The sequence below is a fragment of the Tauraco erythrolophus genome, chromosome 7, assembly GCF_009769465.1.
Source record: "Tauraco erythrolophus isolate bTauEry1 chromosome 7, bTauEry1.pri, whole genome shotgun sequence".
Classification (NCBI taxonomy): Eukaryota; Metazoa; Chordata; class Aves; order Musophagiformes; family Musophagidae; genus Tauraco; species Tauraco erythrolophus.
Genome location: NC_141471.1, coordinates 19,302,841 through 19,322,265, shown reverse-complemented (window position 1 = coordinate 19,322,265; position 19,425 = coordinate 19,302,841). Strand labels below are relative to the sequence as shown.

Here is a 19,425-nt window from a genome sequence, read left to right as displayed (position 1 = left end):
CTGGTCTTCAAGTACAGTGGGCGGTGGTTCATCCTCACAGTCCCTGCTAGTTCTTTCCACAGCTTGGGTGGTAAGACAAGAGGCTTTACCATTGAAGACTGAGGCAAAAAATTCATTAAGTACCTCAGCCTTCTCTATGTCCCGGGTAACCAGAGCACCAGTATCCTTCCGGAGGGGGCCTACATTCTCTTTGGACTTCGTCCATACATGCCTCCTGCCACCTTTGCTTGGTTTCCTGCACATTGCTATGGTCCATTCCTGAGCTTGGTGGAGGTTGAAGCTTTTTTCCCTTTTCTCTGGATCCTGAACTCCACCACTCATGATCACTGCAGCCAAGATTGTCTCTGATCTTCACAGCCGCAGCAGTTCTTCCTTCCCTGTAAGTGTGAGGTCGAGCAGAGTGTCTTTTTTCCTTGGCTCCTCAGTCATCTGCGTCAAGAAGTAATCATCAGTGTGTTCCAGAAACTTCCTGGGCTGCCTGCGCCCTGCTGCATTGCACTTCCAGCAGATATTGAGGTTGCTGAAAACCCCCATGAGGACCAGGACCTGCAACTGTGAGGCTTCCGTCCATTGTCTGAGGAAGGCCTGCCTCAGGACCTGCTGTCTTTTACATTCCTGCTCAGGCGATCCATAGCAGACACCCACCGCCTGTCACCGTCAGCTCTCAGCTGGCCCAGCTGGTGTGCCAGGGCAGAGCTCCGTGAATCCCGCTGCCCTCTCACAAACAGGGCAACTTGCCCTTCTGGTCTGTCCTTCCCGAAGTGCCTGTACCCATCCACAGAGCACTCTAGTCCTGTGATCAGCAGCTATTTTCAAGGCACCATTAGTGCTGTCGCTGCAGGAGGTGGCTCTGGCTGTTGAGGCACATCGCAGCAGTGTGGTGTTACGGAGCGCAGGGGAGGGAACAGCAAGTTGTTTGTCAAGACATGCGACTTTAACTATTTTCACAAAATTTAAATGCATACGGACATTCAGAAACTAGTTTCCAGGAAACTGTAGCTTCCTCAGAAGTGCTTATGATTAACCTAATTAGCATTTTTTTCTGATTGCTGCACATGCTTACACACACTGAGAGTAAACATAGTTGAATGGGCATTTACCTGGCAATAGAACATGGAAGCTTATGAAAGGATTAATTTTATTCAGATATCGCTTACACTATACAATCGTTCTGAATGATGATACTTTATATTTCCTTTAACTGTATTTTATATGAAACATTGGAAAAGAGCACACACAATGCAATTTATCTCCTCCAAAGCACAAATGTAACTGATCTGTTTCAATAACAATAGTCAGTATCATGCCAGATTCATGCAGAAATAGCACACAGCAAAACCTGGGGCTGCTCTGCCCTGCCGTGTACCGTGCTACTTGCGCGAGCTCAGCTGAGGCTGATCGGAGCAGAAGAATCCATCCCTCTTCAGCAGTATATCAGCTGCGGCTTTTTCGTTGCTGGGGTTTTTAGTTATTTGCTCCTTTACTATAGTATTATGAACAGAAGAGATTCGTTCTTCTCATTCTTCTGCATTTGATTTTACTCTGGCCAGAATTTGTTTTCTGCTTTAGCTGAGAAACTGCTGTGCACATACTGCTGTTCATTTTCTTACACAGTCATTGCTCTACTTGTTCTTCCATCAGGAGGGTCGTTTGACATACTGCAGGATAAGTGAGATTGTATCTAAAAATTCTATTTTGGTCTATTTACCTTTACCGTAGAATTTGCTTTTCCTAAGGTTCTTAGTGCACACTGAGAGAGAAACATAAATAGTTGGACAATATGTCAGGGAATTTATGTGACTAGCACCTGAGTTACCAATGTCTGTTTGTCCTCTGCGTCATCTGCATTGAGAAGAAAAGACAGGGGTTTGAAATACAGAAGGCTTGGAACTTTTTGTCATTGTTGCTTTTGAGAATAAGGAATTTAAAAATGTAAAATAAGAAGACTACCAAAGCAAGGGGAGGTCGGCAGGTAGTGCGGCAACCTTTAATAACCATCTCTGCACCTCTATATTGGTATAGTAGAGGTGTATTTTTATGTGACGTTGTTCCTGCATTTTAAGTATCTCCTATGAGACTGGAAGTTGCACTGAAGGACATGAAGCTGCGGTAGAAGCCTTTGGTATTTAACTTGCACGTTGGGCTTTTTATTCTACGAGAGGGGCAGTGCTCCTCCATGACAACAACTGGCCTCTTCTTTCCCCTCTATGAGAGATGCTTAAAATAGACCAATAACTCAAAACCCGACTGTAAGTCCTGAGTAACCTGCTCTCATTGATCCAGCTTTGATCAGGAGAGTTGGATTAGGCAATTTCTTAATCTCTCCCGTCCAACCGCGGCTGTTCTGGCATTCTGTGAATTAATGGACCAGAGCCACAATAACTCCCCAGATGCCTGATGAGCTTTAATACCCTTGCCAGGATTTTCATTCCCTTCAGTATAATCTACTCCAGGCGCACATTTGCAGAGGAATATTGTTAATAACAACAATATTTTATCACATGGAAATTCTAGCCAAAGAAGCTAGCATTGTTTATGGCCTCGGTTTCTGTTGGTGGTAACTGCTACTTCTTGTGACAGGGGGAGATGTTCCTGATTTTATCTGTTGTAAGAGTGGTTTGAATCTTATCTTTTGCAGACAAGCTGAAGAATAAACCTTCCTTTCAAATACACATGAAAGTCTTAACCATGATACCTGCATGCACAACTGTGAGATAAAGTTAATATTTATTCCGCAAGTGGAAGGCAAACACAATGCTGATAAAGAGCTTTGTTTTCCGTAGACTTGATATAAAACACTGCTGCCTGTCAATCACGTTATAAAGTGGTTAACATTTATTTTACTAAAGTGGGCACAAACCCCTCAACAGATATTATAACTAAATATTACAGTTATATGTCTTTCTGCAATTTTCTGTACCACATTTTAATAACCTCTGTCAGCTTTACATCATACGATAAGGGTACTGGCAACCCAGCACCTCTTCTTGAGCTCTGCCAAAGAACAGATGTCTGCATTGTGGATCTGAGAGGAGGATTGTGTCCAGTGAGTGTGATTACTCTTTCTTAACACCTAAAGGAAGTAAAATATTAGGACAAGTTCCTGCTGTTACATCTGTGCTGCTTGATTATCTGCCATGGTTATGAATGCATGTAAATGAGAACACAACACATCAAAGACTGAACCTTTCAGTGTATCCTTATTCCTCTTCCTCAGTGTCCTCATGGTTGAAAAAAAAAGAAAATTTGGATTGTTCTTGTTCATGATTACTTGATTCTTATTATGTTAGGAAAAGGTAAGTAACTTTGAGTGCCAATACATAAGAATTCTACATGGTTAATTTATGTGGACTACTAGAAAAAGATATTTTTTCCATATATTAACTGTATTTGAGGGAAAAGCATGAATTTTGGATATTCCACTTATGTAAATCTCATTAGCATTAGCTGAAATTCCTGATTTTTAATTTTTTTTTAAAAGGTTTCCATGTCTATGTATGATTAGCAATGAAGTGGTAAGATTGGGAGGATGATGTGATAAAAAAATGTGAACATTTATATGGCTTTATTTGGATATGTAAAGATGCACATGCTCTTGGTCATCCAGTATGGAAGCAGCTGTATGAACCTCTCTCAGCCAGTTCACAGTAACTTCCAGCACTGAAACATTCTGACAGAAGGAAAGTGAAAGGAAAAAAATACACTCCAGGAGATATGGAAGAAATAGAAGGGCATAAAAATGGTGATGTGTTACAGTTTATAAAGATGAGGGAAGTTCCTGTCCTTTCAATTGCTGATGTTTGCTTCCTGCATCTTTAATAATGGATTGCCATTTTAAAGTCGTGTGTAGGAACATCATTTCACAGCAGAAAAGGAAACAAGAGCTTGCAAGTAAATTAGTGAGGAGATATTTTAGTGCCAAAAGGTTTTGTGCATACTGTGAGTGCTTCACAGAGACAGTGCTTCTCCTGTTCTCTTTGTTTTCACTGGATTTTTTTGAGGCAATATGCTTAAACCAGTTTAGTTTAAAAAATATTTCTCTTGAATCTTCTCTGACAACATGGCTAGACCCACAGTCAGCAACAGCTTTGAGCTACATGCACCTTCTCCTGCAGGAACCTCTTCCAAAAAAGCAGAAAGAAAACTCAGAAAAATAGGGATCTGTTTGACCAGGCAAAGGAACTGATGTTTTTAATGGAAAAAATCAAGGCAAGTAGATATATCAGGCTATAAGTAGCAGTGTTTATGCCTAATTCTTCACTTGTGTAGCATGTCCTTGCAAGGCAGGTCTTGATTTGATCTAACTTAGTGCATTTTGAAGTTGCATCAAGCTCTCCACAATCTTCTCTGGTTCTTGTGAATTTTGTTTCTAGACTTGTGGATCTGTTCCAGGTCTCCTACTGTCACACACTGCCATCTCCCAGATCTCTTCCTGAGCTTGCTCAGCAGTCCATTAACAGAGAGGGCAGTCTCACTTCTGTCGGAGGAGTCTACTGACCCCATCTTTTCTTAAAGAATTATATCTTTAGTATTTTACAAATAAAGTTAGTACCAGATGTCACAAGGATTTTGAAGATGCTCAAGAAAATCTCATCAGCATGAGAAACCAAGGAAAACACAGTTTGACTCCTAAGGAGAAATTAATTTTACTCTACTTTACATCTCCTCCTACAAGTGAAGTGTTCAGGGAAATAATTTCGTCACTGAAGCTCCTGTGGTGACAAACCCAAACTCAAACTCTGTCATTAGAGTTTGTTCCTTTAGAGCAGGGATGGGGAACCTTGTTGTTGCTGGGGCCTGGGAGAGCATACAAACACCTGCATTTTTGAGTTTTCTCAGTTCTAACTAGTATATATAAAATAAAAAAATAAAAAAAATACCAAACACTCAGGCTGGACAGTTTCTGGCTGACATCCCTGGGAACCCATTAACTCTGCTCATTAATGGGTTCCCAGGGATGTCAGCCAGTAACTGCCCAGCCTGAGTGAAATGAAGAGCTACATCTGGCCTTCAAGCTGTAGGATCTCAGATCCTGCTCTAGAAAATCCAGTAGCAGAATTATATGATATTGTTATAAGAGCACCATTAATAGCTTTTAATGTTGTTATAGAGCTAATAAGAGAAAAGATATCACATAAAAGCACATTTCATTTTATGATGCTTTAGTGTAAAAACTTGCTATGTAATTAGAAATAAAACCTCAGTAAATTAATGAGATCTTTTTATTGAAATCTTTTTTATCTGGTTCAGTCCACAATGTAGCACACATGAACTAATAGTTACAATATCATATTAACTACATGTGTAATGGGATACAAAGGAGAAAACAGTGAAGCATGTCTATGAGCATTAAGACATTTATCTGTGAAATAATGGTTATGTTGTTTTTCTTCAGTTGTTGACTACTGCTTAGTGCATTTCTCAAAAAGCAAAGTATAAGGATGTGTAAATATGCTATGGATATATTGTTCAGTCCTCACAATAAACAGTGGCTAGCAAAGTGAATTGTAATTCATTCAAGTTCACTAAATTTTTGTTCACAGCTTTTTTACCCATAGAAAAGCCTTGCATTGTTCTTATGTAGTGCCTTAATAAATTAATCTAATAACTTAAATTTATAACAGTGGTGAAATATGTAGTGCAGCTGCTATTAATTGTGAAATCTTCATAGTCCTGTTGAAAATGTCATATGTATTGTTTTTTCTTAAAGCTGCTACTTTTCACATCATGCAAGCGGATCAGAATATCTACTGTCTTTAGCTTAAAAGAAAGGATGTATTTAGCTTCTGTGACCACATTAAACATACTGACAAGGTACCATCCTTTTTTAACAAGGGCTTATCATTCTGTGATCAGAAGTGCAATGCTTGCCAGTGAACTAAGAAGGAGCAGAAAGGAAAGAAAATCTTTTTGGATCAAGCTATATAACCACCCTTAAATTTACTTTGGCCTGGATTTGGGCTTTATCCATGGGCATGACTTCCTATCTGTAGCGTGACTATTTTAAGAATAAAAATACAAGCTTTGGCATAAGGTTTTGACCAGCTACCTTATTGCTGATCACTAGAAAATGCCTCTGATATTCAAAAAGGTTGTTGAAATTGTCTGTGAATGTTTTCAGTGGGAGAGGATGTGTGTATGGAGTAGCACTAACAAGGAGGGCAATTTGTGTCTTCCCTGCTGGTTTTACTCATCAGGCTTTGTTAAATGGAACATCATGAGCCAGGATCAGGAGCTGGCTTTTGCACGTTCAGCTCCGCAGCGCTCTGTGAGGCAAATTTTGCAATGAAAGCCTTGAAAATGTTCTTGACCAGTTGTAGGAGAGGATTATCAGGAGGCAGTTCTTGCATCTATTTTCACAGTGTAAGCTTCCTGATAAATAGTGACCTTGAGATCTTTTGTACTGCCTGTTCTGAAAGTCTTTGATAAGGGTAAAGAACTGAATGGCTTTAGATTTACAAAAAGATAATAATCACCTGATGATTTTTAAGAAGCAAATAATTAGCTTAGCCAAAGCTTGTATAGGCTGAAGGATTTATAATCTTCAGTCAAAACTACTAATGGCAGGAGTCTTAAGGATCTATGAATTAAAGTTTTTGCCACAAAACTACCTCAAATTTGAATGAAGAAAACAGCTCAACAAGATTGGTTTGCTTATGGAGAAAAATGTCTGAGGAGCTAACCTGATTTTTACCAAGTGAGGGATGTAGTTATGGAAACATATCTATCGGGAGGAAATTATTGAAATGGCTGTTAACCAATGAGGTAACCATTCTGCTGACTCGGAAAGAGATGGCATTGTGTCTGTCCCAAGGACCTGGGATTTTTGCAATTTTAGGAATCTCACATAGGATCCTGTTGATGTGAGCTCTTGATTTTGGTGCCACTGAAGCAACTGTGTGATGTAACCTTAAACCTGAAGAGTTGACAAACAAGAGAGATGTCATTGCTAGTTGTCTGAGGACAGATTGATGGGCTTTTCATTTAATGGTTTACATAGTCCAGTGTGCTCTGTAAGAGCTCTGCCTGGTCAGAGTTTGACAGCAGAGGGTCAGATGTTTCGCTGACACTGTGTAGTTCTGCTAATCTCAGCAGGATTCATGGGGGTATTAGTGCAGTAAGTGGTTTATTAGAAGAGATAATTAGCACAAAGCAGATGAGGATTTCATAAATAAGGAGACTTGGTCTGCATCACTGAAACCTAGTTACGTGACATGGCAAGTCCCCTTGTTGAGCCTTCTTACTTCTTAGCTCCCCAGCGCTTGGTATATCCATCAGCGCACACCCAGGATGGGCAAATCTGGTTGAGGAGCAGCCGTTTCTGATGAGACCTACCTGGCTGATACAAAGATATGAACAAAAACTTCAAAAAGCAACACACACACGCAGTTTCAGTGTCTCCTGCAATGGGAGCTAGCAGGCAGTCGGAGCAGAGGTGGGCAGCGGGGCAGTGAGCTGGTGAGCGAGGAAGCACTGGGGAAAAGCAAACCTCAGCTCATCTGTCAAAAGGGTCCAGCTACCATCCTTGGAATTGGCTGCAGGCAGAGACAGCTGTTTCATCTGTAGTCCACCAGGAAATTAAGCTTTCCTCAGGTGGGAATTCAGACTTGCACGTGAAAGGAGAAAATAAAGCATATGTATAGCATGAAAAGTGCCAGAATCTAGGCTACATTTAAAGAAATAACAAAACATTTTGTTTGCTCATTCCAGGCTTGCTGTCCTGGTTTCAGCTGGGACAGAGTTAGTTCTTTTTAGCTGCTAGAAGAACTCTGTGTTTTAGTTTTAGTCTGAGACTTGTTCTGAGAAGAATGTTGACAGTGCACTGATGTTTATAGTTGGCACTAAGACATCAAGGACTTTTCAGCTTCTCATGTTTTTTCTAGTGTGCAGGAGCACAGCCGGGACAAAGGGCCCACAACTACCCTTATGAACTTAGACTTAGGATTAAGGGCTGAATTGGCCAATGAACTATTCCATATCATGCAACATCAGGCTCAGTGTAAAGATGAGGGTTGACTGGAAGGAAGGGCCTTTGCTCTTCCAGAGGTTCTCACTCTTCAGCTCTCAGAGTGCTCACTCTCTCTCACTCTCTTTTTGGGCCTCTCGCTCGTCCGGCATTGCAGTGTTGGGACTTACCTCTTTCAGGATCATTAACTAGGACAAGACAAGCCTTGGTCACCAGGTGGTGAGCAATTATACTGTGCATCACTTGTTCGTATATATTATTACAATTCTATATATATTCATATATTATCTTATTAAATTGTTCTTATCTCAACCCATGGGTCTCCTTCCCTTTTCCCTTTTAATTCTCCTCCCCATTCCCCGGGTGTTGGGGAGGGCGAGTGAGCAGCTGTGTGACGTTTAGTTGCCAGCTGGGCTAAACCACGACACTTACCTACAGATTGACAGGCAAAAGCTACTTCAAATCAATACTTTTTCATCAAAGCAAGTCATATTTTTAGACTCTTTCCAGGTTATTAAATATGCATGAGACTGAGAGTCCGGTGCTGCTCACATGGGAATGAGTGAGTGGTTCTGATTGCTGTGGGCGACCTATCGGCTCCTGCTGCCAATACCTGGAGCCTTCCCTTGAACAGCATGTGATTTCCCTCCCACCTTCCTCAATCAACTCCTGGATATTATGGCAGCACAGTTTATCTCCTATACATTGATCTAGAAGGGGAAATTTCATTGAAGCTCTGTAGAATTACCTTTATGCCTATAGTATTAAAACTAACTAGGAAAATACTGTACAGAGTAGGTTAGCATTAAGTTATGAGTCATGTGTCTTTGCTTACTAATGATAGTTTTTACCAGGTAGAGATAAAACACATTTTTTAACTCCTCTTCGCCGCTTGCATTTCTAGCCATGCATCTGATAAATTTGTGTTACATTAGTTTTACACAATAGAAAATCACTTTAAAACTCCAGGGAAGGTATCAAGGAAACTGTACTTTCAAAATTACATTTTTGAAAGTAAATATAATTTGTTAAGGAAAAAAGGACGCCAATGTTTCCCTGATCACTCAGTACACAGGATTGTCTGATTGGTACTTTATTGATGTACCATCAGGATATCCTCAGATACTAATATTGCCATTTATTAACCACAGACCCCTAGGTGAGGATTTGAAGCCAGGCATGTTTCCAGTATAGAAGAAACAACCCTGCAGCACCATCTCCCTCTCCATGTTTCCAGTACCTTGTAACTACTTAGCAAGCTTAGGATATTGTTAGCTGTCTCACTGTGCAGACTAACCTTCCTCCAGCTTGTGCTCTGTCACCAATGACAAAATACAGTGCATTTGGAAGAGTTAGTAATTTCTTCTAAGAATTTGTTGCCTTTCACGGCTGTGGTCTTCTTGACAGTGTATTTGCTATTACAAAATTCTGTCCTGAAATGGAAAATGTGGGAGATATCCTATTATCTACGCTTTGATTTATTGCAAGTGTGGTGTGAAGGAGTTGAGATATTTTGATGGCTATCAGTGATACTTCACCAAGTTTGCTGGCTACACACAGGATGAGGACTCTCAGAAGTTCATACACCCAAATAATTGCCAGAACTTCTTTTCCTAGTTGTCATATCTTTTCACAGGACAGGACACGATGATGCATGTCTTGCCATGCCGTTGTCATGCTGTTGACATGGCATGGCTCTCAGCCCAGGTTTGCTCAGGTTCAAAACGATGAGGCTCGTTAAAGCGAAAGATCATCCCAATTTCAGTGCATATCTTTTTCAGTGTGGGACTTTGCATCTGTTCTATGCTGAGGTCTTGAGAAATCACTTAGGAAGTAGATGGTGGCTAATTCGGAGACTTTCAACTGGAATGTGGTTTAGAAAGCTGTTCATTCTCTCTCTCAGTTGGGTTTTATCCTTTCCAGTTGAGAGCCAGTAACTCATGGTATGAGGGCATCTAGATATGAATTGTGAGGTCTTGTGCCCTAAGTGTTGATGTTTTTTCTTCTGTCATCCTTCCTGATGTGAAAATAAAACCTGTGCTCAGTGTTTGTGAATGTGTGTGTGCCTGTGTGTCAAGCGTGAAGTGTAGGCTCTCTTTTGTATTGAGATTGTGCCATACATGTGCCATCAGTACCTTTTCACTGTTTTTAGTAGAATCACATCAGTTCACAAACTCAAAGTAACTAGTGTCATGTTCACTGATACTCCAGAAGCAGCAGATAACACATAATCCCTGCACCTTAGCAGAGCAATATACTTCATAAGAGCTTGACCTGTTATCTTTCTGATGTAGCTTTCATATCACAATAAAATCACCAGTCTAGAACAGAACAGTTTGACATAATGACTCAGTAGAGCCACAAAATGACAGATGCTAGAAATAAAAACAAACAAAAAAACATGCCAGAAATAAAGACCAAAACCAAAACATTGCTGTCAAAGCAGGATCCTTCACCTGTAGTTCCTGCCACTTATGCAGTCAGCTAGTAGTTTGGGGGCCATGTTTTCTGTGCACAGGCCAGATTATTGATATGACATGAAAATTCATTATGGTTTCATTTATTTTCTGAGATTACACATTACATCTCAGGATGTAACTTCTACAGCAGCAGCTACATGCTTTGCTTGCTGTTTCCAAGCTGGCAATCCCAGCCAGTCCTGTAACCCAGCATGCTCTGTCCCTCTGCTTCAGATCCACTTGCAGCAATCACTCCTCTTCCCATCTACTGGGCTTCCCTTGGCTCGCAGCTCTTAGTGTTTGCAACCAAACCCTCCCCTGTCCATTTATATGGAGCCAGGCTCCCGCAAAAAACCCTCAGACCATATAGCTTAATTCTCCTCAGACCTGGTGGTGCAGCCGGCAGAGTTGGGAGTTACCTACAGTGGTCTCCAGGCAGTTCATTCAGCCTGAACTGTGCCTTCTGTTCACTCTGTAGAAAGGATGGCTGTTGTGTACCAGCTTTAATGCTGCCTGTAGCTCTCTGTAAGTCAAAGTTTTGCTTGAAGGCAAAGCAGGTACAGCACATTGCAGTGCTCTGACTGTTCTGCCTGTAAACAGAGCTGATGACAAGTCACTGAAAATGATGGTTTGGTCATTCAACAACAACACATAAAAGTGGTTTGTGTATGCTGAATGTTTTTAACTGGGAGAACAGCTAGAACATGCTGAGGAAGATGGTTAAGTTTCCTCTTCTGCCTTAGATTAGAGGCCATACATCTCAAACAGTGCCCTAAGCTTCTACCAGGGCACAGCCTGGTGCTACCAGGCATTTTGGGGCTAGACAGGACAAGGGAAAGAGTCTTTCCAGTTGACATTGCCTTATTTGATGCTCATAATTAAACACTAATTTGCTTTGAGAGTTGAATCCAGGACTACGTCTATATTCATAAATTAAGTAGCATCAGAGAACATTCCGGGGGGCTGGAACTCCATTCTCTGTCTTGCTGAATGGTTTTAGTGGCCCCTGGCCTGTCCTTGGCCCATGCTCACCTGAAGGCTCCTGAGCCGTTTCCCAGCATGGTTCAGGAGTCAGCAGAGGCCCTTGCAGTGGGCAGTTTGCCTGCAGCCACCCTGTGTTGGAGGGTAGTGGTACGGATGCCGTCTGCTCTGTGCTGCTTGGCATCAGTGCCAGGGGCAACCCTGAGCATATTTAATTTCCTAGTGTAGATGCGGTCCACTAGCTCCACTTCTTACCTCCCTGCGAGAAATCTCTCGCATTTGTTCCATAGTATTTCAACCCAAAATATAGGTATAGAACAGTGGGAAAAGGGAGGACTGAGCATTGTCTACCCAGAAGTCAGGGCAGGGATTTGAATTGAGAACTCTCCAATTTTCTGATGGAAGATACCAGTCATCAGATAATACACGTATGCTGAGGCAATTTTTTCTCATATTGTAGTGATTCAGCTTTTTTATGGTGAACTTTGATAGTGTCAGAGGTACAGGAAGCAGAATGACCCTCCAGCCTGGTGAGAAGGCATGCTCTTGGGAGGGGAAACTCCTGGGCAGTTGTCTCTGCTTTGATACGTATTCAGTAATATATGGGAGATGAGAGGAGATGGAGTACATCTGCCAGGGTTGAGGTGATGAGTGATGTGGGTTTGGATTCACGTTGCAGCAGGAAGATGCAACTCTGGGAACTGCAACTCTGGACCTCATGTTCTAGTTGAGTACTTTTATGCCACTACCTCTGGAAAGGAGATTTTCAACATTACACATCTTACCCAGCTTTCCTTACAGCTTCTCAGAAAAATAATTTAAAAAAAAAAAACAAACTGTAAAGCTTAGTTTACATGTAGGCCTACACGTTCAAGGTAGAAATGGTGGTAGTGGTGGACGCTTATTTTTGGTAAAAAAGGTGACAAAAAAAGAAACGTGGTTTGATCCAAATTGGAGGGGTTTTGACTGCTGTACTGCAAAATGTTATTTATTTCAATAACGTAGTAGCAGCTCACCTCTATCCCTTAGAAAGCTGTCTCACAGTCAGCAGTTAATGGGCTGGTACTGGAAAAAATGTAATGGGTCCTGCGGTGTTACATTCAGAAAAGGCTCACACGTTGGCTTTCAGTAGAATCGCCAAGAATTGACTTTGGAGAGCCAAAATACAAGGAAAGAAGTTTCTAGTAGTTCTCAGCTGGTTCGTATGATTTCTTTAAACCTTAAACTTTATAAACAGGTGTGATGGGATTTTTTCTCAAATGGCAAACTATAGCTGTGAAAAGAGGATGTTTTCCAGTTCATTACAAAAAGAATACCTTTTCCTTCCTTTCAAAGAAGGTAAGTATTGATCGTCATTCACAAGGAGGAAGAAAGCTTTTGCTTATTGAATTTTAGTGTTCTAAAAACCAGGATTTACCAGTGCTGCCCTGGAAGAGTAATGCTGCAGAGCAGCACGGAGGGAGTCGCCAGCCGTGACGCTTTGGAGTTGTCTGTCTGTCCTGCCTGAAGTCTTTGGGAAGCTGCTTCCAACATAAAACACTTAGCATCTGTAAAAGGAGAGCAGAACATCTATCAGACATGGAAAGATCAAAACCCCTGACTCCCTGCAGAGTAACTGTTGGGAGGGAAACAGCTGAATAATGTTGAACATATTCAGATCTCTGACTTCACCTAATGCACACTGTGAAGACCGTGTTTGTAGTCAAACAGTGATTCATTTTTATGGATGTGGAAAAGCTTTTGTGCTTCTGCCTTAAAAGACACTGCTCTGTTATTTGTTTGGGAGGCAACGCCAGTCGCTTCTGCCTTCCTTCTCTTAGACACATATAAGCATAAATTAATCTGGAGTGCGATTTATTATTTTTTGCTGAAAAGGTGGGCCTGGCCGTGGAACGACTCGGGAGATGGCTTGTGCTTGGTACACTACAGACACCTGAGAGCTGACAAGGGCATTTAAAAACTCAACTTTCTGAAAAAATTAAAGTTCCCTAAACTTCAGTAATAATTTGTCCCTTCATGGATATCAAGAGTATTCACTGGACGTGCCCATGCTCAGGAATCAGGAACCACTGTGGTCTTGAGGACAAAATCACTGAAACAGCTCATCTTTTCACTTTGAAGGGCTCCTCACCCCAATCTCTAAAAAAGCCATTAAACTTCAGCCCATCGCTTCTAAGGATTTGGATACATGAAAACTTCCATGAGGATAGCCTTTCCTCCCCCGCCCTGCGTCAGTAACTTGGCAGCGTCAAGGCAATGGCAGCAGCAGCTCCTGCAGCCACCTTTTCTCTTGGGAAAACACCAGGAGAGGGTTAGATGTTTCTATCAGATCCTGTGCTGCAGGCAACACAAAGAGATATGCTGTGCTATGTGAAGAGTCAAACTACTCCCTCTTCCTGAGCCAATTTCCTCAGATTTTGGTTGCCCTCATGCTCCCAGGAGGCCCTTTGTTTGCTTTATCAGGTGGTGATAGGTAGAAAACGCAGGGGATATTTCCTTGAACAGTTCTTGGCAGGAGTAAACCTATTCTAATAGTAAGTGCAAATATGTTTAAAGAGAATGTCACATGTTCAGTGGCTGTTACGTGGTATATGTGCCTGACATACGATGTGGCTTTTCTCATGATAGCTCTGTCTCAGCTCGAAAAACGTGTCATTACCTCTAAACAAGTCAGAAACCACTTAATTAGCAAAGTGCCTTCCACAGTTATTTCTACAAGGAGTAGGTTATTGTCTCAGAAGCATCAGACTCAATGGGAAAAATATCCGAGTGCTAATTTTTTCTCTGGAAATAGCGTGATTGGGGATGAGCAGACAGGCAGCATGAAAATGAAATGAGATTTCCCACACGTGGTTGCTACTTTATGGAAATGACCTTCCCTCTTCCAAAGATAGAAGTCTTCCACTGGGAGCTGGAAGGTACAAAACAGCTTGACAACACAGCATGTGAATGTGTGTCTCTAACATAAGCAATAGCTAATATTTTCTGTTGTTGCTGTGTAGCACTCTGGGCAGCAATCAGTTCCATTTAAATACGATGAACATGAAAGTAATAATGTTTCAAATTTCGCTGTTGTACATACTGTCAGGGGAATGAATGTTAATTTTTTTTAATAATCTGATAGTGAAATAAATAGAAAATCTAATTCCTATGACATTGCTAGTGCTCTTCTTAATGCTGCACTGTCTGAATTTTTCAGGGTTTTGAAGGTATTCCTGTCCCGAACTGCTCAGCGTATTCCATACATGACAGGTGGACGAGTGATGAGGATGCTGGCTGTTATTCTACTGATAGTCATTTGGTTTCTCGTTGGCTGGACTTCTGCAATAACCCAAAATTTAGCGAGAAACATTCCACTCATTGGCCAAGGGCAAACATCTGACCACCTGATCTTCAATATGTGCCTCATAGACCGCTGGGATTACATGATGGCTGTTGGTATGTTCGTTTTCCAGTTTATCTTTAATTTCTAAAATAAAGCTCGGTTGTCTTTTCATTTTTCTTCTTTTAGAATATCTCAAAGTTTTGTCAGACTGCCTAATATCACGTGAAAAGCTTCTAGGGAAATAAAATGTCAGCATACGTGGTTTTAATGGGCTGAGAAGTAAAACATAATTAAAATATACTGAGACTTTTATGACTTTCAAAGGTTTGTAACTTGGATTGTAGTAACAAAGTGATGGGTGCTCAAGAAATTTGCATCTCTGAAGGCAGAAGGTATCTAGCTCTTCTACACTATTATAGTGAGAAATTGCAGCTAGGTTAATGGAGGCTTTTTGCTTCTACACCACAGAACTGGGCAGAGCTTTCATGTGAGGAGGGAAAGAATTTGCAAGACCATTCATTCATAACCTTACAGAAATTAGTATCAAAGTAGTGGGAACAGGAAATGCACATCAAAAGTTCCATCTTAACGTATTTGTTAAATGTACTCTCAGGACTTGGGATAGGCAGGAGCTAAAAAACAACACCTTGCAGAACTCCTATCAAAGAGAAAAATGACTCCTTTTTGTTTCCTTAATTTTGTAACACACAGTGGATTCCCCATGCCAGGGTTCAGTTATACAGTATAATGTGCCTCCTCCCAATGGTGGGACAGCTGTGGTGCTTCTGCACCTAGAGCCGTTGTTTCTAGTACAGCCCAGGTGTGCTGCTCACTATCTCAGATACATCAGTGGTTTGAAATCTGAAATAAATGCTTTCCTTTCTGTCCTTTCGCTGCTTCCTCCATGGACATCCCACTGACAGAGCTCTGCTGCTGAGGATTAGGGAGAGGTAGTGGTGGCTCCTCCTCCACATGAGAGTGCAGATGAGATGGACAGAAGCAGCCTGGGGGTATGAGGAGTCTTTTCTCTTAGAGTGGTGTACACAAAGCCAGTGCATGGTAATGCACAGCAGTTTTAAAGGGCAAACCACTGCTGCCAGCTTCACCAAGAACTTTCTGTGGCTCTAAGCTGCCCCAGTGGTCTGCTCCTCTCTCCTTAGTATAAGATCTGAGAGGCGGTCAGGCACACTGGTAGCCCATGTGTCAATGTGCTCACTGGTAAACCACACAGAGAGGAGTTTAAAGGAGCACAGTTTGAAATGCGTCTCAATTTGAGCCCTCTTGGAGGGGTGTACTGATAAAATACAACTATACTTTGTAGTAATGGAAGAGTACTATTGCTAGAGATGTTGTAAAATTAATTAATAACAAAAGAGAATTACATGTGGAACGCTAGATGATGTCATCTGCACTAATCCATTTTGCATCAAAATTTTACAGCGTTTCACAGTCAGTAATATAGTGTAGTTTTTTAAAACTGTGATAGTGTTGATTATTGCATAATGGCAAACAAATGTTTTTGTTCCCTGAGTTTTATAGCTATGGTAGTGAAGTGATTAACAACTCAGATCTCAATACCTAATCATGATCAGTAGTCCCTTTTTGGTAAGAAATTACAAGTTGATATCTGCCTAGTATTGGAAAAAAAAATGGATCATTTTTTAAGGTATATTTACATTTAGAGGAGTTTTTAATGTTTTTCAAAATACACTCAAGGACAGTAGAGGCAAAGCCAGCTCTCGAGCCTGAACAGAATTTCTTATGTTCCGTCATTTTGCCTTCTTACTCAAACTACCTCATAATCAAAGTTATGATTGTGCAAGTCTGCAGTAAACTATGCAGCCACATTACTGGTACCAGGAGATGTACACCTGCAAGTCTGTACTAATTTGTGTGTGTATATATATATATGTATATACACACTATATATATATTACATGCATGTGTGTGTGTATGTGTATATGCACTTCAAGATTTTATTGTTAATAGCAGTCTGAAAAGCTTACAGCCAGTAGGAACTAGTTCTAAAATTAGATACTTCATCTCAGAGATATGTCAGGAGAAATACCCATAATGCAGAATCCCTTTTATTCCTATAATTACTGAGAGAAGCCTTACAAATGGTTCTATGTGATAAATTAATTGATAGATTATCATATTTGATTTAAAATGCTAAAAAAAAAAAATCCTGGATGATATTTTATGAAAGGCTTGTTATTGCATTTAATTTAGTTAGGCACAGTATTTTATATAAAACTAGTGAGCGTTTTGGAATATATCCGTCACCTGTAGCCCTTGCTGGAATACCTCCCTCTTTCACTCGGCTGTCAACGCTTTACTGAAGTGTGAAGAGGGAATTTTCAAGGTCGCAGATTAGTGAAGTGAGAATTAACAAGGCTCTGTTAGAAAGTCATAATGAGATTAATCCTTTATGCTACGAGAGATTATTGGAGTTAGGATTTATGAACCATTTTCCATACTAATCATGCTACTTAGACTATCTCTGGAGATTTTTATTGCAATGAATGTTTTATATTTACATTTCCATTAAGTTTAAGAGGATGCTCTCTGTGAGAGAAGTAGTCACTTAGACACGAAGGTCGTCACTAGCATTGCCTCTATACTCTGCGATATGCTGATGAGAAAAATAAGCATTCAGTAAATCTTATTTTATCTACATAACGTAATGTAGGTTAGTATGCATTTTCCTTGAGGCTGGATACTTGTGGGTAGCTTATTGGTCAGTTGCCTAGATTCTTTTATTTCCTTTGTGTTTGTTTCTGCATCATTTTCAAGGTTGAGGCGTCTGTCTCATTGACAAGCCATGGCATGGTTGACAATCTGAAGGAAGACCTGAAGGCTTGAAAATGCTCACCCACAAAGCCTTTTTCCTATGGCCCGAATACATTCTATACCTGTCGCATGCGGGTTTTAAGTTAGAAAAAAACACAAGCAATAAACTTTTGGTACCTAAGGGGTTGCAGTGTCACAAATGAAACTATTGTTCTTCATCCTGAGGGAAAAATCCTGTAAGTGAAACAGATATCAGCACCGGATGTAAAAGAACTTCCCAGAAACTGGGGAAAAAAGCAAAATAATAAGTTTAATGAACAAAGCCCCAGGCAGGAGCGAAAGGCAGGCAGAGAGATAAACATGCATGCACAGACACAAATAAAAAGCAGAGGTGAAATCTTAGCAGATGGATGTTCCTGACTTGAGCAGGGCCGGGGTTTCACCTGGCCTGGATAAGATTTGAACTGTATTTTTAAAAAATCCCCCCGTGCATTCTGTTTGTGGTTTTCAATGTTTGTTTGTTTTTTTTTTAAACGAGAAGCAAATGGCAGGTATTAACGAGGTGCAGGGAGATATTTTTCTCCAGCACTTGTTGATTCCTGGCTGGCAGGAGCTGGGCTGCTCCCTGCAGCTGCCTGAGCTGCTGCCATAACCCGCCAATCGGTGGGTCATGCTTTGGGTCCTGGACATCAAGAGGGTTTCAGACACAAGGCTGCATTATGATTGCTGCCTGCCCTCAGCCAGGAAAAGGAACAAAGTACCTGTTTCAGGCTATTCCCAAAAGAACTCCCTTCCCCTGTTTGTTTGTTGATATATAGCATATATAATCTTTGCATCTGAAGAGAGTCCGAGTTGCCAGGGCAGGCTCTGACAGACTGAGCGTTAAGGCTGCCTGCACAGTTTTGAGCTGGGGCATTGTAATACAGCCTTATGAGGCCCTTTATTAAATTTTCTACAGGCCCTCTGCTGCATTCAGCGAATGAGTGATTATTATTTTGTTTTGTTATCCCCATTTGGTGTGGCCCTATGCCATATTCGGGGTGTGTTGTTCAGAGCATGCAATGAATAAAGAACTGTTCATTTCCAAATGGGCGTTTCTAAGCCGTGTTCTCCTTAGCATCAATGTACAAAGATTAAAGCCAAAATTGTCAACATTAGCTATCCATTTTAGGTGTCTAGGGACTGGTTTGTCACAGTGCTGTTTATAGCCTCCTCTGTGTGGAAAGCACAACCAGGAGGTACTTGTTAGAATTCAGCACTGATGAGGATCTGGCTTCAGTTCTCACATCAGATACTCAGAAAATGTATCATATAAAAATAGTGATCACTTGTGAAAAGCTTACTCTAAGTGATAAGACCAGGGCTGTATAAAATGTTTGCAGCAGAAATAGGAAAATAATCCTGTTTTATGAAGTAGCTCTGTCCCTTTCCTGCTTATAACCCACTCCTCCCACCACCATGTACACTTCTTTCACAGTCCACATCACCAACACGGTTTGCAGTTTTATGTCCCTCATCTCTAGGATATGGTAAATCTGGAAAAAGTATAGGGAAAACCAACAAAGATGATGAGTGATGCAGAATGTCTGCTCTATGAAAAGAGACTAAATCAAGTGGGACGATTCATTTATGTCAGATTAACTGTTTCTTCCAATTTAATTTAAAATAAAACATGCTCAAGGATGATGGAGGTAATTTAAAAAAAAAAAAAATATGTTTTTTTTTTAAACAATGACCAGCCAGCATTTTTCTGTTTTCCTTTCTCAAAAATAGCTAGAACTCCTAGGTTGAGCAGTTTGAGTTGCATTGCTGTTTGCATTACCCTGCGATAATGTTTCTTTTTCTTGGTATCTGCTACCTCACGGGTGAAATCCCATAGCTTTTGCCTAGGCACCGTTTCT

The 19,425-nt window shown here is 40.9% G+C and overlaps 1 protein-coding gene across 1 annotated transcript in view; it reads left to right on the top strand.

The window, feature by feature from the left end:
* The window catches only part of GPR158 (G protein-coupled receptor 158), a 211,874-nt gene that overhangs the window by 175,049 nt on the left and 17,400 nt on the right, over positions 1–19,425 (top strand). The window contains exon 7 of the mRNA XM_086614818.1: positions 14,606–14,844. Within this exon, the coding sequence (XP_086470944.1) occupies positions 14,606–14,844 (239 nt within the window). The remainder of the gene's footprint in view (positions 1–14,605; positions 14,845–19,425) is intronic.